Source organism: Centropristis striata, chromosome 16 (assembly GCF_030273125.1).
Source record: "Centropristis striata isolate RG_2023a ecotype Rhode Island chromosome 16, C.striata_1.0, whole genome shotgun sequence".
Classification (NCBI taxonomy): Eukaryota; Metazoa; Chordata; class Actinopteri; order Perciformes; family Serranidae; genus Centropristis; species Centropristis striata.
The window spans coordinates 13,840,781-13,863,264 of NC_081532.1; the positions used below are offsets into that span (position 1 = coordinate 13,840,781).

Here is a 22,484-nt window from a genome sequence, read left to right on the forward strand (position 1 = left end):
TTTAAATGTGTTGCTGCTTTAATAACAAACACTTTAAACCATTTCCTCACTCCATACTTTCTGGTGGACATTATGTGAAATTATATGAAAGTTTAAGAAAACTCACTCAACCAGTATGTTCCACACAGGCATTTATTGCACAAAAGCATTTCAGTAGTCTGTAATCACAAAAGTGCTGCTGTTCAGTAAATTTAAGGGGTATTAACTGGAAATAACCTCCTTAATCTGGAAAAAGTACAAGACCGTAAATGCATTTTGTTCTTTCATGATTTTCAGCGGATGAAGCTCGACAGCCACCCCACTGCTGCTCCAGTGCCGGCCAAAGCTGCTTTGGCTGCTGCAGACAGACCAGCAGCACCTGCAGGAACATTACACAGCTTTTATATCAAGTTAGGTAGCTACAGAGAAGCTGAGACTCTTGTATAGGCTTTTATGTTGTTGCATGTTGAATGAGAATACATGAGTTACAGGAGACACAATGTCTCTTTTATTAAAGTTCCAGCAATAACAATTAAAAGCCAGACTGATATGGGATTTTTGAGACCGATGATGATACTGATTTAAGAGGGGGGAAATTAATCACAAACTGATACAGTGGCTGATGTAGTCTTTTTTTTAGCTGTAATATAAATAGAGCTTTTTTTATGTGGATTGTGCACCAACATTTTTTTTTTTACCACTCTGCATATGTACCCAGAGAGCTAACATAAAACTTTATCAAATAATATTTAACGTTGTTATGAATTAATATACAGTACTGTGCAAAAGTTTTAGGCAGGTGTAAAAAAAATATTTTAAAATAAGAATGCTTTCAAAAATAGACATTTTAATAGTTTCTTTTTTTTTTATCAATTAACAAAATGCAAAGTGAGCGAAGAGAAGAAAATCAAAATCAAATCAATATTTGGTGTGGCCACCTGTGCTTTCAATCCAGCATCAATTCTTCTAGGCATTTTTTTGGCACGCCTGCCTGATGCAATGAAAGGAATGAGGACATCATTTTACTGTCTCCTCTCCCAAAGCATACCACAACACTTTCCTCTAAGTCATTCTTACGTCAGGCACAGGAGCCAGGCACGCACAAGTAAAATACTGTTAGTACTGTTGGTCTAAAAAATCATCATTAAGTTTTTAAATAAGACAACAGGTTGTTTTATCAATATAAAAGATGCAGCCTGGGGTCATTAGCTAGATATTTAGAGGTTTTAGTAGGTTTTACATTTGGTTTGTTTCCTCCTTGATGTTTTTATTGCCACTTAACTCAAAAGTGGCCTGACTGAAGGCTTCATGCATGAAAAACTTGATTTCAAAGGTGGTGGGACACATTTAGCACAGGCACAAATCCACAGAGACACAAAGAAGCATGTTTTTATAAGAGAGTAGCAGCCTGAGCACTGAGGCTCAATGTCACCATGACATTTCAGTCCACTAGGTTTAATGATGAATGACCTGAACATGATAATGTGTGAGATATTATCAAGTTCAGATCTCAACTACAGGCAAAATAATATGCAAAATGTACTTATTTTACTGAAAAATAAGTAGCATTATCGTCCATAAATCCCAAAAATAAGTGCAGAACTTGTAATAAGCATTAATAATCACTGGGGATGATGCTGGTCAACAGATGTAACACATCAGCAGTAAATAATTTATGTTTTATGTTCATACTAAAAGTATAATTTTGGGGTACTATTTAAATGTTCTGCCATCAAAATTATTTTAAAGCTTTAGTTATCAGTCACTTAGTTAATTTAAATTGTCTATCAATAATAAATTATAGGTTGTAATATATATCTTAAGTATATTGTTATACTTCTGTTAAGATTTTAAATGCAGGACTTTGACTTAACTTAATTGTTATGAATTAATATACAGTGCTGTGAAAAAGTTTTAGGCAGGTGTGAAAAAATACTTTAAAATAAGAATGCTTTCAAAAATAGACATTTTAATAGTTTCTTTTTTTTTATCAATTAACAAAATGCAAAGTGAGCGAAGAGAAGAAAATCAAAATCAAATCAATATTTGGTGTGGCCACCTTTGCTTTCAACCCAGCATCAATTCTTCTAGGCATTTTTTTGGCACGCCTGCCTCAGACTTTTGCACAGTACTGTACATTATATAAATAATGTATTACATTGCCAGCCAATTCTATAATGATAACTGAGGAAAATAAAGAATAAATAGGAATAAAATAAATTACTAAAAAACAATTGCTGACTATTAAAAACAAAAAAAATGTAATAAATAACACCATTTCTAAATCACGGCAAGCAAAATTTTCTGCATTATATATATATTTTAAAAAAAAGTTTTCATAAGGGCACATATCGGAGAGCATATACACTGATACAGACATGTCTTTGATCGGGCCAATATTGGCTGATAATATCAGTCAACTGATATATCTGTCAGGCTGTAATAACAATATCACCATTAATATACACTGATTAAAACCACCAACACATACTGTACATAGTAATGGTATTTACCTGCTGCCTGCAAAACAGCCACGGTGCTTCCAGCCGCCACTCCTCCTCCGTTTGCAACTGCAGCAGACGACATCATGCCGGCAGCATAGGAGCCTCCTGCTATGCCACCTGAGGTGAAGCCTATGGCCCCCAGAGCAACAGGAGCCAGGGCCATGGCCCCTACTGCACACAGACAACAACAACAACAACACAGCAGAGGACACTTTGTTGTTAATGATATTATTCTACTCTGCGGGGCCACTTTAAACTGCATCATGCATGATATAAACTGATAAAGTGGTCTTTTAACTTTCAAGTGTGATCACATTTTTAACGCATAAGAACCCACGGTAACGCGGTGTCACAAACATTTTAAATGTTCTAGTAATGTTCATGTATGTTTTCTCAAGTACATAAGTGTGTTTTTCAGTGTTTTACGGCTACAGTAGCTTGTTGAGAAGCCGTCAAATGAGGCAGTGTTATTTATATTTATTTATTATTACTTATTATTGTTACTTAAAACAAATCTGAAATGGAATTTGTTGTCTAACAGCACTATTAATGTCACAATTTTGATATATGTTGTGGAGATGCAAAGAAAAATGCAAATTTGTGTTTCTGTAAGCAGAAAAGGTGTCGAGTTTATTCATTCAAAAATAAGAATATCGTAAACATAAATTCCATAAACGCCCAATGTAACGTATATGTCACATCACAGATCTTTGACATTTAGGGGTGGTATTTTTTTTATTTTTTAAAAACATCATAAATGTGTTCTATGTGGTCCACTTGGTCTTTGGTGTATCCCCCATAATGTCCCTTGAAAGATAACTGGGTCTGGGTTCTTATGGGTTAAACAGTAAACACAAGCAAGCCATAAAGAATGTTCAAAGTCCTATTACCTGCACCTCCGACAATGGCAGCAACTGTCCCTGAAAAACAGAAATCAAAGGTATTAGTATTAGTACTTTCAAATAAATGTATCAGTAATGTCAAAGGATCAGTGATACTCACCAATAGGACCCATGTCTTGTTTTGTTTGTTTGTTGGTCGAAATGTGATGACCTTATTTGTTCAGTCTATGGTGATGAGCTGCAGTTTTATGGGAAACGAAACTTAGTCAGTATCTGACCAACAGAGGGCGCCAGACAGCCACTACCTCCTCACGCTTTAAAACCATAGACTGTATATAAATATACAGTATACTATATATACTGTATATAAATATACAGTCTATGGAGGTGAAATTCAACTGATCTGAAGCTTGATGATGGTTTATCTCGGTTCAGAAAAGCTTTAATGATGATATTGCAGCTCCAAAAACATGCAGCGTCACACTATAAGAGCTAAGAACAAAAATAGAATAAACATGTCCTTAAAAATAAAAGTGATGGCAATGACAAAGTCTGGTAAGATGCTACAGAGAATTAATTTAAAACGAAATGAGTCATCGTCTACATTCAACATTAAAACAGTCAGCGTAACTTACATACATGCTTAAAATATCTCAATTTATACATGCTTTTATTTTTTTTATTTTTACGTATTTACGTGTGCAGCATATCCTCGCACTGTCATTTTACTTATTTTTGTATATTTTGTTACTGCATGAGACAAATTACGCGTTTTGAATTTGCGGAAAATATCGCAGCTACAGGCCCAGCGTTTCCTCATTCGTCATGTAGCAGAACAAAGGGAATAGCAGCTACATGACAGCAAAACTACAATAATACATTTTTACTGTCACTCAATATCAATCACAACAGGAAACTAAATGACAAACATTGTGCCCGTATCAGCCGGGTGCTAAACATCCACAGAGGAAAAGGGAGAAACCAAACCCACCTCCTTCGAGAAGAGCTGCTGTTTAAACTGCGCCTGCTTCTCTGCCGGCGGAACACTTTCAAAAATAAAAGCACCAGCTTCTATAGTGTGATGAGAGAAAACGAGAAAGGCTAAACACCCTACGAAATAAATAAACCAGTAAAACAATAGATTAAATTAGGCATGGCTATTATTTTAACTTGTTTTTGGAGCAGTTATAATTCAAAATTAATTATTAAATTATTTCCTTGCAATTGTGCATGTAGTGCTGGAGTCATTGAGAAATGAAATACATAGAATGAAGAACTATAAATAAATAGGGGGAAAAAATCTACCACACCCTTCCTCTGGGCTCATCTAGCTCTACATGCAGCTACTTTGAGGATAAAATGCAAACACCATTTATGTTCATGTATGCCAACAGTTTATTGCATTAAAAAATTAACATTTCGGGACATTTGCAATTTGACTTAAGGCATATCTGATGGCCAAGCCCATCATGCAAGACCTTATTCTTTATTTTAAAGGATGAACAACTCTGTGAAAACCCCTTGATGTAATACTAAACTCTCACCAGTAGAGGGAGGTATTTCTCTGCTACGTGGAAGGTGTCAGAGGCAGCAAAGTTCAAAGTCTCTTTTGTATTTGGGTCAAAGTTAAGCCTCATCTTCTGTTTTCAGAAAGTAAGAGGCAGTCTTGTTTCCTAAAGGAATTTATATTATATTCAACTCTCTCCTTATTTTGGCCGAAGTATAAAGTGGTGTAAATGCATTTTGTTCCTTCATGATTTTTTTAGATGATGAAGCTTGTCAGCCATCCCACAGCTGCTCCGGTACCAGCCACAGCTGCAGTGGCAGCTCCTGACAGACCAGCTGCACCTGCAGGAAGATTACACAGGCTTTATATTAAGGGATGGAGCTACAGAGAAGCTAGTTTTTAAGATAAGTCGTAGTAGTGTCATTATATTCTAAACACTGTATTATAAACTCAAAACTAAAATGTGATTTTTTTTCTTACAGTTCCATGTTTGTGAAACACCTGTGTAGGATTTGTTGTTGTTACTGTCCCTGTGATTATTATTATTATAGCAATGCTCATCTCACCATAAAGATTCAAAAGTTAAAGCCACAAGATATTTTAAAAGAATGTTAAAAATCTAGTTTTTGTGTTTACCTGCTGCCTGCAAAGCAGCCACCAGACCTCCTGCTGCCACTCCTCCTCCATTAGCAACTGCAGTAACCGACATGAGTTTTGCAGCAATAGAGCCTGCAGCTATTCCACCTGCAGTGAAACCTGCAGCACCCAGAGCAAGAGGTGCTGCAACGACAGCCACAGCTGCACAAGAACAACAACACAGCAGAGGACACATTGTTGTTAATAACAGTGTGCTAATTTGTCAGGCCACTCAAAATGGATAATGTATGATATACGTTTGGCTTTTCAGCTAGCTTTTTTACAATAAAGTCTGTGAAGGTGAGACACAACATGCACAAACATTGTTTTTCATCCACTGGTCAATTTTGGGGTTTTGGGCTATTTTTTTTCCCAGAACAGTGGTAAGAAAACAAATATTATGCGTTTTACTTGTTCTATACCATTGTTGCTATGAATTAGAATCAATATTTTGACTAGTAATTTCCATGAAGAATGTAAGAAATTTTTAAAGGCAGTTTTGTCAAAATGTGTTTTTTCTCATGCACTGAGCCATAAATCTCAAATAAAAGTTACCAGTTTTATTCCACTCTATTCTGAGGGTTTTCACGGAGGGGTTTGTCTATAAATCCTTTAAACCCTGATTCATAGAACATTTTGTTCCTAAAAGCATGATGAAAATGTATTTTCTTTATAGCTTTTGACAATATTTTCTTATTAATGAAATAATAAAGATAGACTTCCTTCTGTAAAAAACTTTGAATCTAATTTATCTACAAAATAAAACAATACTTTGCTTAATCCAATTTCCTGGAATTATATGCAAATTAGAGTATATTTAACGAGTTCACGCATCATTTGCCTATCTAAATATAAAATTTCAGACAACTTGCAATTCAAAAAATGACTGTCTTAATGCAAGAAACAAGCTGGGAAAGTTTCATCTTGGCTTTTATTAGTTTAAAAAAAATTACTATTCAACTGAAGTGTCTCCCCTTAAAATCAGCTCGAAAAAGTAAACAGGTGATCTATAAAAGCTATAAGTCTTACCTCCTCCAACAACAGCAGCTGTCCCTGAAACACAAGTTGAAAACTGACATTAACAATAATGTTTACTTATTATCATTTTTACAGCATATATGAATAGAAAAGTATTTTCAAAGAAATGTTTAAATATTGTCAAAGATAAAATGATACTCACCAGGGTCCATGTCTTTACTTGTTTTGAGGAGTCCCGAACTGGGCTGAGTTGAATAAACAGAAGGTTGGGTATCATTTCTCCGAAAATGAAACTCAGAAAAGGGCGTCACAGCGTCACTGCCGTCAGAGACAGTTATACAGTTTAAGTTAATTTTATACTTTGAGTCAACAATTAAATAATTTACTTTAAAAAGATCATATTTTTGTTAATAATATATTTTAAGTTCATGCACAGACAGGGAAAGATGTGTATTCCATAGCGGAACTAATGTTGTTATGTTGTAGAGGGGTGGGGCATTATTCAGACGCACTCTACGAGTAACAGCGCACCTTGCATGTTAATTAGAAGATGCTGAATAACGATACAAAGATTGAATAAGACCCGACTTTGAAGTTTCCTTTCTTACTCCCTTTTGAGTTAACGCGGCCAATGAGGTATGTTTACGTTATGTTTACGTTATGTTACACATGTTTAAGATGCTCACGGCGTAACGTGGTGGGTTAATTGCGTTTCAATTTATGTAAAATGTAAACAAAGCATATTATTATTTTATTAAGTAAATCGAGTACATTATGTAAGGTATTTTTATGTTTGGAAGATATTTCTTTAATGTTATTCTCTATGGAAAACGCTTTGTATTATATGACACTCACTTTATGATTTGTTTATTTAATTTATCTAGTTCTCACGGCATGACGGCGATGTGCAAATAAATGCTAGTGCATAAAAGGAACGACTGTGTTCGTGATTTCAACTGAGGGAGTAACATTCTCTTTGTTTGACTCAAATGAACTCTAGAAAACAACATGTGGAGCTAGTGAGTCATGTCTATATTTGGAACATAATGGGAAAAACAGCAACATAAGATAATTAAAGAGCTGAATAATAATAATATTACACCCCCTTGTCTTCCTTGAATAGACATGCACCTGCTTTGAGGATAAAATGCAATCACTATTTATGTTCATGTATAGGCTACCAACACTTTATTGCAATAAAAAAGGAATATTTCAGGACATTTCCAATTTGAGTAAAGGCATATGTCATGGCCAAATACATCATCCAAGACCTTTTTCCTTTACTTTAAATGATGAACAACTCTGTGAAAACCTTGATGTATATATAATACTAAACTTTCACCAGTAGAGGGAGGTAATTCTCTGCTACGTGGAAAGAGTCAGCAGCAGCAAAATTCAAAGTCTCTTTTGTATTTGTTTTCAGAAAGTAAGAGGCAGTCTTCTTGGGTAAACATATCCATAACTGCATTTATTGCATTGTTTGTTCACAACAAAAACAGACCAGACTGAAATATCTCAGCAAATACTGGATGGATTTCCATTTAATCTTCTAAAAATATTCATAGTGCAAAATTAAGCCTACAGACTTCTCCTTTAGCACAACAACAAGGATGACGTTTCACTTTACTGTTTTCACTTTACTGACACAATGAATAAATAATAACAAATCATATGTAATAATATTCACAATACATTGAGCTTAATTCTGTATGTGCTGGGGTGGCGATGTCTCTTTTCCCAGAGGAAGCTCCAGATCCAGAGACATATACAAGGGTTGAAGTCCATCAATGTGTTGAAGAGCTTATTGGGATTTAAAGGCAGAAAGCCAACGTATTTCAGTCACAAGTTGTTTCGTTATTCAACAAATACAATTTGCAGCTGGCTCCTTTTTTGGCAAAAGAGAACATATCCTTAAATGTATCGTTCTACTTGTCCTTTTTTTCTTCATTATTTTCGTCATTTTCTGTGGATGGGGCTGATTTCTTACTGATGAGGCGGACCAGCCATCCCACAGCTGCTCCCATGCCGGACACGGCTGCAGTAGCAGCTCCTGACAGGCCAGCTGCACCTGCAGGAAGATTACACAGGTTTTAGATGAAGTGATGGCACAACAGAGAAGCTGAGAGTTTTCTTTTCAAGAAAAAAGTGTAAATGGAACAGTGGCACTATTGTCATCACAGTGTTTAGTATCATTCAACTGCACCATATCACTTTATTTTTTTGCACACTGCTCTACGTAAACTGATTAATCTGTATTGGGGCACTACCACATTACTGATGTTTCAGTTCCATGTTTGCAGGACACTTGTGGGATTTCATGTTGTTGATGTCCGAAAAGACATTAACCCCGATTTTTGGCCTGTCAAATTTCTACAATGCATGTTTTTGAGTGATGTGATACTTTGAAAAAAGAGGGAAGAGTATATGGAACCACTAGCAATGCTTTAATTTGTCACATGACCTCCACGAAGTCGTATAGAAACCCTATTTTGCAGACTTTTCCAAAGGAAACAGCTTTGCCATTTTGCGCCACAAAAAAAATCACGTCATTTCCTGGCCCTTTTCCATCTGGAAAAAATATATTCCTACTGATAGGTGAGTAAACCTTCATTTTTGATAGTTTCATACACTTAGACTGTTCAAGATATTCATTTCAATGGGTCATTGGTTCAGTGTTACAATCTTGCCTAGGCAACATTCAGATAAGAAACCGGTTTTAAAATAGTTCCTTTAGTAATGTTTTTAAATGTAAAAAGTTGTGTATTGTACCCTGTTGAAGCTACTGGATCTTTACACATGTTTATTAAATAAATTATGTTAAAATTAATTTTAAAAACTTCTTTTTCACTTGTGCATTGCAAACACCCAAACTAAAAAAAACAAAAACTAAAAAAAAAAATAATTATACAATTTCTTCAGATTATGTTTATTTAGTCTATTTTAAGACAAAAAAACCACTCCAAATATTTTTTCCTAACTGGCATCATAATGCGTACTATAGAGGGTTAAAAGTTACACCGCAAATGATTCCCATTTTATTAGCGTCCATTCCTATTTTTACTGTCACTCAATATCAATCTATTAAACTTAATGACAAATATTGTGGCCCCATCAGCCGGGTACTAAACATCCACAGAGGAAAAGGGAGGAAACCACCTTCAAGGCATTAAAAGTAATCCCCATTGTATTATTGTCAATCATCAATTAAAATATGAAGGTTCAAACTAATTTAAAAATCAATAATGGTGTTTACCTGCTGCCTGTAGAACAGCCACTGTGCTTCCTGCTGCCACTGCTCCTCCGTTAGCGACTGCAGCAGCTGACATCATACTAGCAGCATAGGAGCCTGCAGCTATTCCTGCTGAGGTGAACCCTACGGCCCCCAGAACAACAGGGACCCCGACCGCAGCAACTACTGCACATGGACAACAACACAGCAGAGGACACATCAGTGCTGATGCTACTTTCCTACATTAAAGAGTTAAAAAAACACAACAGCACATAGGTGAAATAAAGGCTTTTTATTGTCTTACGTGCTCCTGCTCCTACTCCAATGGCGACAGCTGTCTCTAAAACACAAAATAAAAACCTCAATAAATATTCACAATTCCTCTAGATTCATCACATAATTTCGTCACACTGTCAAAATAATCGCCTAAGTAATTTTTTGTCAAAACATTTTTTTTGCCTAAATCATCTCCTCATGAATAGTAAAAATCGCCTACATCCTCAGTTGATCAGATCATGTGATTTTACCCCTTTAAAATAATGGCCTATGTCAAGTGTGTGACTTAAGCGGATTTATTATGCCTAAGTCAAAATAAAATGTGACTTAGGCATTTAAAACGGTGACGATTTGTGAAAAATTTACAAGTTAAACTGTGATACTCACTCGGGTCCATGTCTGTTTATCTTGTCTGACGTGCCTGAAACTCCTGTGTTTGGTTTCAATTAAACCGTGCCGAGTATAGAAACACAGTATTTATACCATGCTGAGCTTCACTTGTTTGGAAAACGAAACGGTTTTGTTTGGAAAACGAAACTGAACTTGTAACGAGAGCTGGTGTAGGCTGAGGGGCTACCAGTTAGCCTTAGCAGAAGCTCCGGATAGCAGGTTAGCTTGAAGACGACAGACCATAGACTGTATCATAGACATATATGTATATGTATATGTATATATATATGTGTATATATATATATATATATATATATATATATATATATATATGTATATGTATATGTATGTCTATATGTATATATGTATATGTATATGTATGTCTATATGTATATATGTCTATGAGACTGTATAAATAAGCGACAGACACAGAAGTGGGGATTTCCACACGGCGGATTTATTATACACAGTGTAAACTTAGACCATACGAAGCCAGGTCTCCACGGCGCTACGCTACGTGCACTAACCATACAAGAAATACAGTGGGTATACAGCTCCATAGACATATATACATATATATATATATATATATATATATATATATATATATATATATATATATATATATATATATGTACAGCTCAACCATCACCAACTCGTTACCATAGTTTTTGAGTTCTCTTCGGAGGGAAGTCCATAGAGCAAGAGGGATGGTAAAAGAACAAGGCGGCTCTGTATAACCACCCTAACAGGGAAGAGGTGTCGCCCCCTTGTGGCGCTATACTGTACTACAGTACACATCTATACTGACTGTTACAAACTTCATAGCCAAAGCTATGGTGACGTATCGTGTACGAGCCAATCACGGCACAGTTGGGCGGGACTACACGAAAATATTAATGATCCATTAGATAGATACTATGCAAATCTGAAAGCAAAGGATGGGTTACAATTAAAATAAAATAAATAATAATTATATATATATATAATTTATTTATTTATTTCTTGAAAAACTGAAAGTGATTTTTTTTCAAATGTAAAACGTATAATGCAAATAAATATAATAAGTCATAACACTCCCGAGGAAAATGTGCAGTGTGTGAAATTGAACAGAAAGTGAAAGTCAACTCTTTAATATTTCTCAAAGTGCCGTAAAAGTAAAAAAAAAAAAAAAAGAAAAAAGAAAATGAAAAGCGCACTTATTTACGGAAACGTGTTTCTGCCACACTAAAAAAGGCTCAGTATCACGTAATGACGTGAAACTATCACGATAAAACGTGATATGTATCACGTCAAAAGGTGGTATATATCACGTTCCCCTAATTATTATTATTGGACTATGACTGCATTGTTTTACAAATAAATAAATGAATAATGACGTTTAAAAATGGAGAGAAAATACAGATGAAGGCAGGATCTCTGCAGATACAGATGCAGCCACACGCTTCTAGTAGGTCTTTTTTATGAGTAAAAGGGCATTTAATAAAAGCAGGACAGATCATATCTTTGATAAAAGTCATAGATTTGCATAATTTCAATTGCTGTAATTGTGGACAACTTATATATCTGAGAGAAGATGGTAATTTAATTATTATTTTTGTATTATTATTTTTTGTCCTTGCTGGTGAAATAAAGGTTCAACAATATTTAAAAGTTAATGAGAAATTAACAAGGTATTTTTATTTTATTTATGGACCTATGAAACATTATTTCGAATCTGTCACAATAAAAAAATTACATATATTTTTAAATTATTTATGCACTCCATTTATAAACAGATATGTGTACATACTAAGTGTGCATTTGTTTTTACGATAAAGACATTTAAAAAAAGAAAAGAAATTCAGCGGACCAGATCACATGGTGGGGTTTGCGCATGCGCGCAGTGTCAGGGCTTATGGAGAGAAGATGCCCACTGCCATCATCCCCGTGTAGTGCAGGAGAGCTACAAACCGGTCATATTTACCGCACACTCTGTTGTCTTTCAGCACGGCTGCATGTTGTAGCCTGACACAAGAAGCCCGATGTCTGTGGCAAATGCGAAACACACTGTCCTGAATCCGGTAAGAGGCTTATTATTATTATTATCTATGTCAGCCCTCAGATGCCATCATGCCATGATCAATAGACCCTCATGTAGCTGATAATACAGCCAAACACTGTGCAGCAGCAGCTGTCTATAATCGGCCTGCACACCGGAAGCAAACTAACCCGAAATATCAGACGGTCAATGTTTAGTCCAGCTAACAGCTGAAACATTTAATTGAGCTGCCTCGTTTCAGGCAGCATGTCTTCAGCTGCTGTCAGTGCTGTAACGTCAACTCTCCACCTCAGGTGATCCCATACACAGGGCCCATACCTGGAGGCCTGCACCCTGGGGAGATCATCATCATCCAGGGCATCGTGCCCCCAGATGCTGACAGGTAATATGGAAATATACAAGAGAAATATACAGAAGAAGTGCCACCTTTATGGATTTGTCTGATAAACCTAAAACGTGATACTTTTTTCAAACTATGAACTCATATTCAGTGGCATAGTTCTGTTAGTGTTATGAATTTAATCTACCAAACAAATAAAATCGATGCAATATCAATAATAACTCAAATATATAGATGCATCCTCGATCATGCACAAGGAAATCAGCTGAACTTTATTATTTTTCTGTGGAGTTTAACAGATTGGTAGCTCAAATATGTACCATCTTGGTTAAATGTATTTATTTTTATTTCATGTAAATGTTGACTTGATTTTTAGTTGGTGAAACAAAAAATGACAGTAAAAATCTGTAATGAACAAACCTTGCAGCACCTTATCCTCTAGGCTCCTCTGTGAGATATGGATAATAAAATACTATAATGATATCAGCTTCAAAACCAGTTTGTATTAATTAAAGATCAGCTAAGAATGTCTTTTCTTGCTCTTCCACTCGGAGGTCAGAGGTCAGGTTTGGCAACAGAAACTAAAAAAAAAATTCAGTGGTGGAATGTAGCCAAGTACATTTACTCAATTACTGTATTTAAGTGCAATTTAGAGGTAAGTTTACTTGACTTGAGTATTTCTATTTTATGTAACTTTATTCTTCTACTCCATTACATTTAGAGGCAAATATTGTACTTCTTACTCCACTACATTTAGCTGACAGCTTTAGTCATTTTTCAGGTCAACATTTAACATAAAAACATGATCAATTTAAAGTGAGTAGACTTTTTTTCCAATGTATATCATAACAGTATAATAACTATTTAAAATGAGCTCTACCTTTAGAAAATTAAAATGCTGCTTACATAAATGCACCAATAATAATAGTAATAATCCAATAATATATTTGGAATATATAAAACAATCTGAGTGGGGTCATTCTGCATACCATATAAGAACTTTTACTTTTGATACAGTCAGTACATTGTGATGCTGGTACTTTTGTAATTTTACTGAAGTACGTTTTGAATGCAGGACATTTACTTGTAGTGGAGTAATTTCACAGTGTGATATTAGTACTTTTAACTGAAGTAAGGGATCTGAATACTTTTTCCACCACCTGCCCGGGACCCTGAAATCGATCTCAGCACCATTTTTGGATTCCTTAAAGTCTTCTCAAGGAAAGAGGAAGTTTGTTGGAGGACATGTGATCGAGGATGCGGCACCTGGGACGTGTAAAACAGGCGTGAAACATTAAACCACGTTACAGGTTGCAGCGATGTACCAGTTTCAGGCTACACCACGGTATTACAGTTGATGGTTATTTAATGAAATGCTCCTACAGCATTGGTAAGGTTTGAGACTATTTCTCTGAAGATAGTGATGTAGTTGACAATGTCCTACAGTGTATGTATAATATTCTGTAAATCATTTGCCTTGCAGAATCATATTTTTCCAAAGCGAAAAGGTCTAGTTTAATTCCAGCTCAAAAATTCCCTATATCGGAAGACATCTCAGTAATATGTATTGGTATTGGACCCAAGAATCTGATATTGGTTAGGCCGCAGTCTGTATTTACACCCTGCTTTATCAGTTGTGGTAGATTGAATAACACAACCTCATTTATGAATATGCACAATGTGAGCACAAACTGAAATTTTCACTTTCACCTTTGCAACAGTAGACAAAACTACTGTTGCAAAGGTGAAGAATTAACTTAAGGAAACTGTAAATAATCATATCCATACTTTGCCATGAGCAGTTTCATGTAGGAACTTTTTTATTAGGTCCGATATGAAACTGCTCACAACAAAGTCTGCATTATCTTGAGAAAAGGTGTCATGGTGTCTGGAAAGAAACATTGCTGTTGAGTGTATCAAATTATTTTTGGCCCTTTTATATACCACAAGGTGCCATCTAGTTCCATTATATTAAAGAGAAGACACGGGTGATATTTCCAAGAGCATCTCAGCATAGCACGATTTGGGGGTAACCTGTCCCTTTTAAGAGGTGCAAACTTCAAAAACCTTTTGACATGAAGTGAACTCAGTGGTTTAGGCTTTCTGCACAGGAAATAATCCAGCCTCGGTGTGCCCCCCCTCTGTAGGTTTCAGATTGACCTGTCTAGCGGCTGCAGCACCAAGCCGCGGTCTGACGTCGCCCTCCACTTCAGCCCTCGCTTCAAAGGCTCGCCCTGTGTGGTGTGTAACTTCCTACTGCAGGAGAGCTGGGGCAAAGAGCAAACGCTCCATCAGCTGCCCTACAAACGCGGAGCCCCCTTTGAGACCATCATCCTGGTGCACGAAGACGTCTTCAAGGTCAGCGAGAGGCTTGGGAGGAAGGCATCGACAAACCTGTGTAGTATGTAAATTTGACGAATAGAAAAATCAGATACTGAATGCTTGTCTTCACCCATAGGTGGCAGTAAATGGCACTCACCTGCTGGAATTCAAGCACAAAATCCCGCTTAACAGGGTCGACACGTTCTCTATTTCCGGGAATGTCAGAGTGAACGCTATCGGCTACATCCCAAACTCAGTAAGTACACTCACTTTATTTCTTTGGTTTATTTTTACTCACAAGCTGGTCAGATGTTCCTTTTATTGGCATATCTGATTAATCAGTTCTACATTTGCCTTTTCTTTCTCTTAGGCAATATATTCAGAATCAGGTGACTTGGTGAGTTTTTCTTTTTGCGTCATTTAACATAAAATCTCTAAATGTGCCCAATATCTTGTGATGCCACTAAAACTGGATCACATTTCCTAAATGATGCCTTTGTTTGTACACTGCAAATGGTTTAATTCAGCACGAAGCCAAACAATTTATCAATCTATCACTAAAGTAGAATAGAGAGCGTGGCAGGCCATACCAGCACTGAGTACAAAACATGAAACCAGTAGCTGCACAAGATGATTGGATTTACTTCTAACATACAGACTATATACATATGATCTTTCACTCACAAATGCATATATGTGTTAGTGCATGCAGCCACATACATAAACACACAGCTACACACAGGGCTGCAAAATCTTCAGCTAGATGTCCTATACACGTTCTGTCTGTTGCATCATTCTCCCTACAGCACGGAACCGTTTTTCTGTCTTAAAAAGGCCAAAGTCATAAAATAAAATAATCAAAAAGTTGCCAAATCAAGATAAATAAAGAGCGTTGTTGATTATTTAAAATGTAGGTTTTCATGAGGGGTTGAATTTGGTGTAGTTTTCATGTTCTTTCCGGGTCATCCGGCTTCCTCCAACAGTCCAAAGGCATGCTTAGGTTTAATTGGTGACTTTAAATTGCCCGTAGGAGTGAATGAGTGCATGAATGGTTGTCTGTCTCTGTGATAGCCCTGAATGTCAGCTTGGATTCGCTCTAGCCCTCTCATGACCCAAGTTCGGATAATCAGTTAAGGATAATGACTTATTTTTTAGTTATTTTTGAAGCACAAAATGCCAAATTATTGCTTGTTCCAGCCCTTTGTGTCTTCTGTTGTGTTATACAGTTGAATTTCTTGGGGTTCTTGGGCAGTTTTGACAAATTTATGGGGAAAAATGCTTAGAAAAGTATCTACAGATATATAAATAACAAAATATATCATATAAACAGTTTAATTCTCTTTCCAGAGCCTTCCTTACAAAGGCAGTATACTCAAAGGACTGAGCCCTGGACAGCACATCACCATCAAAGGACAGGTCAGCATGTATCCTCACAGGTAAAGAGATTCAATTTACCTCAACACAACAAATAAATGCAATCTCATGTGCATGCCTCCTATGGCAACTGGAACATTGCTTTAAAAAAAATACAAGAAAAGATTTACCTTTAATCCACGCTTCTTCCAGTTTTACAGTGAACTTCCGCAACAGCAGGACAGAGAACATCGCTCTCCATCTGAACCCGCGCATGAAGTCGGGCGCGTTCATCAGGAACTCGTACCTGAGTGAGTCCTGGGGTCAGGAGGAGCGGGAGCTGCCCTTCTTTCCCTTCTCGTCAGGGGAGTACTTTGAGGTACAACTGAGAAAATTCGTTTTTGAAAAGCTTGTGCTGTCTGCTGCCACCGACGCCACAAGATGATCATGAATTATTTGTCAGTATGTCTGTAATGATTGACTATTCCTCAGTGTTTTGTTTTGTCAGATTCTCCTCCTCTGTCAGCCTCATCAGTTCAAGCTGGCGGTGAACGGCTCACACTTGTTCGACTTCAGACATCGGGTGCAGGACCTGAGCAGCATTGACCAGCTGGAGATCATGGGGGACCTGGAGCTGAATGACGTGAAACTGTGGTGACTCGGGACTCTAGATTTACACAGAAGCCAGCGTTACAGACACTGCTGTGTTCTGGTTATGAGTGCTAAATTAGCTTAGCTGCAATGACCCAGACAGTGGAAGCTGGAAACTGCAAACACTGTGCTGACTTCAGGTCAGCTGAGTCATGCAGCATCCACAGGTCACTGACTTTAAGCTAGTCTAGCATTTTTGGTGGCATGGACAGGCCCTACCATGGAGCATTAATGGTCCATGTTTCCAGCCCTGGCTAGACGACTGATGCATGAGAGTTAGCTGTGCTGGAGCATCAGGCTGTGAGCCGCCATGACTGTTTACAAGTTAGGTTTGCCTTGGTTCAACTCTTATACCGTCTCTAGTGCATCTCTGCTGTGATACGCCCTTTGTGCACTGTTTAATTAAAACAGGAAATATGTGTAAATGTTAATAAGCACTTGGCTTTGTTTAAATGCCAAGACAGTCAGCAAATACAGAAATTGAAGGGCTCCATTATTTTGGAGCAAGGCCCAATAAAGATTTATTGTACAGTCGAATTAAAAAGCTTTGAAATATTTGTCATAATTGCTAAATATTTTTACTTTTAGAATTTTATTTTAATGCACGTTCAAAATAATTTCAGTATTTTTTTAAAATTTTATTTAACAGGGCGTGCCCACTTTTTTTCCTTCCATTTCTTTTTTTTAAAATCAGTCTGCTACAAAGGTTGTGATCCTCAGGATTCTTTAACACATCAAAGCATCCCATGCGTTTCAATTTAACATGTAATGGTACAGCAGAACTCAAGCACAGTGCAGTACAGGGTCTGTTTAAAATATTTCAATAACCTAACGAATGACATTGTGCAATCTTTATGCAAGCCGTAGAATATAGTAGAAACCTGCATCTGTGACCTTCTCTCGTCTCACTGCTCTCCCACTCAGTGCTGCAAAAGAAACAAAAAATCTGGGATATTTCTTTTTCAATGTTAATGGAATTTTTTTTTTGGTTGTCTGTTGTAATTGTTGTAAAATATGTATGAAAATCTTCCCTATATGTATCATAAACGATTTAATAACAAATAAATGTGTTGCTATTATCATTTTGTATCCACTTGTTACTTTGAGTCCTGTTATTCATATGGAGTGTTTTGTCATTTAGAAACAGTGTACATAATATTTAAAATGAATGGCCTGAGATTGAGCATTGCTCATTTGACACATGAACAGCCGATAGTGTTATTTAGAGCTGCAGCTACTAATAGAAAAATATTTGCCAACCATTTTACTGATCGTTAAATTATTTTTTTTGCTGAAAAAGCTGTTTTCAGCCTCTCAAATGGAGATTTCCTGCATTTCTCTGTCACTAAATGGAATATCTTTACGTTTTGGACTAACAAAACAATTCAAAGACATGAACCCTGGACTTTATGAAATTATGGACATTTTTCACTATTTTCTGACATTTTATAAGCCAAATGATTGACTCAAATATTCTACATATTGATAGAGGTAAATAATCATTAACTGCAGTGTAGCACTCTAGTGTAATTAGTGCTAAAAAAAAGATAAAGTTAATCTTGCAAACTTACAACATGCAAATGGCACTAGTTTATTTATAATATAGAAATATTGGTTATTGCATCTTAGAGGTCAGAATATAGGTGTCTGCACTTGATGACTGACTCATGTTTGACAGTTTAATTTGGCAAAATGTAGTTTTAATGTTATGAAAGAAACTACACTTTCAACTGCGGTACCCCTACTCAACCACAAGGTGGCAGGAGATAATTAAAGGTCGATTACTTACCCAGGCACCTTCACCTCTTAGATCCTTCTTCTTTTTTAAAGCACCCACAAATAGCTTTTAATAAATATTTCTGTAAACCGAGTCCTTATTTTAGTCTATATCTCTCTTTGGAGGTTGGTGCTTGAGGCCTTACCAGGACTGTCAGGATGAAGAGGAGACCTAATGGCTTCCAGAAAGTCTTTGTCAGTGTTTAACAACATTCATCAGACATGTTTTCTTTTTAAATCCATCTCATTTACGCCCAACAGCCACAGGACTCAGTTACAAGATGAACTTTAAAGAAAATGACTCTCACATTAACACACATTATGCCTTGTAAACCTCAGTATTAATGCAGTCGTATCTGATAAAAAGTTTGTGTTTTATTAATATCCACAGGAAATATAATAATTTGTCAGATCTGTAATAACCATGGTACAGTACAACAGTCTCTTATTTTTTTAACATAGAAAAAGCAGGATGATATGCAACATGATGACATCAACCATTGCACTGCTGAGAATGTCCAAGAAAAAAAAGGCGAAAGACATGGTCCAATCAGCAACAGGCAGATAGGCTAAAGTTTGTTTTACAAAAAAAAAAACCTGTCAGACCTGTGATCCATTGACAGAACTTCATCATTTTGACCAAAAATGTCATGAACTGTCAAAACATGTCTTCTTCTTCTTGCTTGCTGCCACTTTGAAAAAGAAACCCTCCTGTCCAGTTTCCAGAAACTAATGGATTATGCTTCCCTTGAAGTGAAAAAAGAAAAGAAAAAACTTTTTGATGTCTGAGTTGTCATACAGGCCAACACACTAGAAAACACCTCTCCTTGTTCCGGCGGAGAGATTTGGCAAGACATTGGCTGAGTGAGGACAACTGGTTTCACTTCGCTTCAGTTAAATTCCATTCAGTTTCTAGCAGCTGAATTTAAACCGCAGCCTTTTTCAGTTCTCAAGTTCTGCTGAGGAGAGAAAGGAAAAGTTATTCAGGGTGAGAGCAAGCTGTTCCAAACATGGCACAGGAGAGTTTCATGGGCTGGATGCATGTTTTGAGGAGGGGGTATAAATCCCATCGTCAGACAGAGCTGAGCTTCACCAATCCTCGCACAGAGTCCTCGTGCAGTGAGTCCTGGCTGGCTGGGTTGTAGAAGCCGGCCTGCATAGTGTGGCTGTGACCCAGGGGGCTGCCGCAGGGAAGCATACCTGGCGGCGAGGGCACTTCCTCCGGGGTGAGGAAGTGGTGGTGGGACACCGGCTCCTGGAGTGGATGGCTGTGGTTGAGTGTGTGGCTGTGGCCGTGGATTGGCAGCATGTCGGTGGCCTCGTGGAGGCTGAGGCTGGGGGTGGACGTCGGAGGGGTGGGCTGGCCGAGGGGGAGCGATGTGCACGGGCCGCCGAGGGTGAGGGAGGTGCGGCCGGGCAGAGTGCCTCCGTTTTCAGGTGAGGCCGTCAGGATGACTGGCTCGCTGCTCTGCTGCTGGAGGAGAGGGGTGGCGGCGGCCTGCAAAACGAATTTGGTGCTCTGAATGCACTGGTCTTGGTCACACTGAGAGAAATCAGCGGAGAGCAGGAAAAGGAGAAGAGTATAGGAGGGGATGCAAAAGTCAGAGAGAAGGATGGAAATAGAAAACAAACAACAGCGAGTGATACAGTGTTGGAAATTAGATGAAAGGGAAGAAGAAGCAACATGCAGGATCAAGGAAGTGAATATGTGGAAAGACAAGAGAGGAGAGGGCAGATAATTGGATAAGGGAGAGAAAGAAAAAGAGATGTTAGTAACCTGGTTAGAATGCAGAGGCGCACAAAGAACCTGCACCAGCTCGGGCATCTGTCCCAGTAAAATCAGAGCGGAGGTCGGTGGACAGAGTTCAGAAAACAGAACAATTAAAGTCACTGCCTCATGACCTATTGATCTCTACTGCCTTGCTTTAGAGTGGAAATCACACGTCTATAACTGGAGCACAGTAAACTGGGTTAGGACACGGAAAGAGCCATCAATACCACCCATTAGCTACAGGGAGATTAACTTTAACCCTATTAGCCCTTTATCACCACAGAGCAATCATTGTGTATATTAGAGCCCAGTTACAGATGAAAGATCACTAATTGTGCAGGAGTTAAAAAGCCATACAGACAATCGAGGACTTTGATGCCTCCTTCCATCCAACAACGCTCCAAAAGTGTGACTGACAAGAAATTTGATGCACAGAGATTTGTCCTGTAAATCTCACCTTTCTGTCTCACTCTCACTGACCTAAAAAGAGCAATTACAGATGTAATTTAAACAGAAGTTGAGCTACCTTTGACAGTAGAAGAGATGTGATTCTAAGCGTTATCAATACTTATCAGCTGCACGTGTCAACTGCTCTTATCACCTTTACAAGCTCGGCCTCTCCAGCAAGGGTTATTGGACTGAAATAACACAGAAACCTTGCTCGCAGACACGTTCGCGCGGAGCTTCATAATCAGCGACGTGTTAGATGGGACATAAAAAGGAGCCAGGGGAAAAAGGGATATGGCGCTTTGTCCTTTTCTTTCTACTTTCAGGCCCACTCATGTTTTCTAAACAGTCATAGCTAGACTGACTCAGCACTGTCCATCCCCCACAGCAGACACACACAGAACTACAAGAAACAATGTGTACATAGACTGCTGAAAGACTAACCTTGGATAAAAGACAGCAAGTGAAGCAGCACAAGTCGTGTTTTGGTGATGACACAACAAGGATAAGACAGCTTTTTCTCTCATCCGAAATGTAATCCTACATTTACATTTTATACCTCGATTTCATGACTGAACTGTGTTGAGTAGTCAGCCTGACAAGATTACATCAGCAGTGGTGGAGACATACTATGAAAGAAAAATATAATATACAAAATGGTAATAGCATTTTATGGCAGGGCTGAACAATAGATTAACCCCAGCACCCGTCTGCAGGTTTGAAAGGCTAGACTTACACCATTTATCATAGCCAGAAATGGTAAAAAACAGAAATTCATAGCCAAAACATAATCTGTTTACACTAACCAAATCTTGTAAAATAAAACATACATTCTGTGCATATCCGCAAAATGGGAAAGCCTTGAATGACTTGACAAACAAACAACAAACAAACCAAAGTCACGTGATAAAAACTCACTGACTCTTCGACTGATTTACACAGAGCAGAGAGGAGAGGACAGGAGAGGTTGCAAGTAGAGGGTGTAAAAATGTAAATACTTAATATGTAAAGCATCTTTTATTTTTATTTTTAACACGTGTGTTATAAAAAGGGATTAGAGATAGTTTATAATTTATTAGTTTATATTTTAAATTGGGATAGTTGTTTGTATTGGATTAGGTTGTATATATAGTTGGGATAGTTGCTATATTGAATAGAAAATTTAAATAATATATATATATATATATATATATATATATATATATATATATATATATATATATAGGGATAGAAGCATTCTTTTTTGAACATGAATTATTTAGGTTTAAGTGCCTCAAGAATTTGTTTATTATGAGGTTTCATACATGCTTTGTTCTACATTATGTTCATTACATCATTGCACTTAGACATAAGCCCTGTTTGCTTTCATCTTGTTTGTTTTGGTTTTAAACATGTTCGAAATAAAGATACTTCATACTTCACTTGGCAAAATGTAAAGAAAA

The 22,484-nt window shown here is 37.2% G+C and overlaps 4 protein-coding genes and 1 long non-coding RNA gene across 10 annotated transcripts in view; 2 read left to right on the top strand and 3 right to left on the bottom strand.

The window, feature by feature from the left end:
- Positions 1 to 114: 114 nt before the first annotated feature.
- On the bottom strand, positions 115 to 4,470 carry LOC131987950 (interferon alpha-inducible protein 27-like protein 2A). The gene is made up of 5 exons (XM_059352899.1): positions 4,317 to 4,470; positions 3,486 to 3,563; positions 3,374 to 3,403; positions 2,493 to 2,654; positions 115 to 358 (listed from the first exon to the last, which is right to left on the bottom strand). The coding sequence occupies exons 2-5, from the start codon at positions 3,496 to 3,498 to the stop codon at positions 273 to 275; spliced, it is 291 nt and encodes a 96-aa protein (XP_059208882.1). The 5' UTR covers positions 3,499 to 3,563; positions 4,317 to 4,470; the 3' UTR covers positions 115 to 272.
- A 2,555-nt stretch (positions 4,471 to 7,025) lies between these two features.
- Positions 7,026 to 7,545, top strand: LOC131987952 (uncharacterized). The gene is made up of 2 exons (XR_009395843.1): positions 7,026 to 7,082; positions 7,331 to 7,545. It is a non-coding gene; the product is annotated as an uncharacterized LOC131987952 (long non-coding RNA).
- Positions 7,546 to 7,893: 348 nt separating this feature from the next.
- LOC131988423 (interferon alpha-inducible protein 27-like protein 2A) lies at positions 7,894 to 10,348 on the bottom strand. Its single transcript, XM_059353534.1, has 4 exons — positions 10,339 to 10,348; positions 9,980 to 10,015; positions 9,700 to 9,861; positions 7,894 to 8,514 (listed from the first exon to the last, which is right to left on the bottom strand). Exons 1-4 carry the CDS (start codon positions 10,346 to 10,348, stop codon positions 8,372 to 8,374), a joined length of 351 nt encoding a protein of 116 aa, XP_059209517.1. The 3' UTR covers positions 7,894 to 8,371.
- A 1,872-nt stretch (positions 10,349 to 12,220) lies between these two features.
- On the top strand, positions 12,221 to 18,137 carry LOC131987948 (galectin-8-like). Of its 2 annotated transcripts, none has more exons than XM_059352898.1 (8): positions 12,221 to 12,404; positions 12,676 to 12,764; positions 14,870 to 15,080; positions 15,181 to 15,300; positions 15,415 to 15,441; positions 16,392 to 16,480; positions 16,611 to 16,776; positions 16,890 to 18,137. In XM_059352898.1, the coding sequence occupies exons 1-8, from the start codon at positions 12,366 to 12,368 to the stop codon at positions 17,001 to 17,003; spliced, it is 855 nt and encodes a 284-aa protein (XP_059208881.1). In that variant the 5' UTR covers positions 12,221 to 12,365; the 3' UTR covers positions 17,004 to 18,137. The 2 variants fall into 2 exon arrangements, with proteins under 2 accessions (XP_059208881.1, XP_059208880.1); XM_059352897.1 differs by having other exon boundaries at positions 12,226 to 12,404; positions 16,906 to 18,137.
- A 1,044-nt stretch (positions 18,138 to 19,181) lies between these two features.
- LOC131988208 (palmitoyltransferase ZDHHC14-like) overlaps positions 19,182 to 22,484 on the bottom strand; it is a 54,389-nt gene continuing 51,086 nt past the window's right edge. For 4 of the 5 annotated variants that reach the window (XM_059353286.1, XM_059353285.1, XM_059353283.1 and 1 more), the window contains exon 10: positions 19,182 to 20,367. In XM_059353286.1, coding sequence (XP_059209269.1) covers positions 19,897 to 20,367 — 471 coding nt within the window. In that variant the 3' untranslated portion in view covers positions 19,182 to 19,896. The remainder of the gene's footprint in view (positions 20,368 to 22,484) is intronic. The other variant, XM_059353287.1, reaches the window with a different exon arrangement.

What these genes read in the sequence shown, in the direction of transcription:
- LOC131987950 (XM_059352899.1), bottom strand. An exon ending in TGCCATTGTCGGAGGTGCAG is followed by an intron (nt 2,655 to 3,373) that starts GTAATAGGACTT and finishes GTCTGTGTGCAG; the next exon opens with TAGGGGCCATGGCCCTGGCT. An exon ending in GGCTGTTTTGCAGGCAGCAG is followed by an intron (nt 359 to 2,492) that starts GTAAATACCATT and finishes ATGTTCCTGCAG; the next exon opens with GTGCTGCTGGTCTGTCTGCA.
- LOC131988423 (XM_059353534.1), bottom strand. An exon ending in TGGAGTAGGAGCAGGAGCAC is followed by an intron (nt 9,862 to 9,979) that starts GTAAGACAATAA and finishes GTCCATGTGCAG; the next exon opens with TAGTTGCTGCGGTCGGGGTC. An exon ending in GGCTGTTCTACAGGCAGCAG is followed by an intron (nt 8,515 to 9,699) that starts GTAAACACCATT and finishes ATCTTCCTGCAG; the next exon opens with GTGCAGCTGGCCTGTCAGGA.
- LOC131987948 (XM_059352897.1), top strand. Translation starts at nt 12,366, where the DNA reads ATGTCTGTGGCAAATGCGAAACACACTGTCCTGAATCCG. An exon ending in TCGGCTACATCCCAAACTCA is followed by an intron (nt 15,301 to 15,414) that starts GTAAGTACACTC and finishes TCTTTCTCTTAG; the next exon opens with GCAATATATTCAGAATCAGG. An exon ending in GTCAGCATGTATCCTCACAG is followed by an intron (nt 16,481 to 16,610) that starts GTAAAGAGATTC and finishes CGCTTCTTCCAG; the next exon opens with TTTTACAGTGAACTTCCGCA.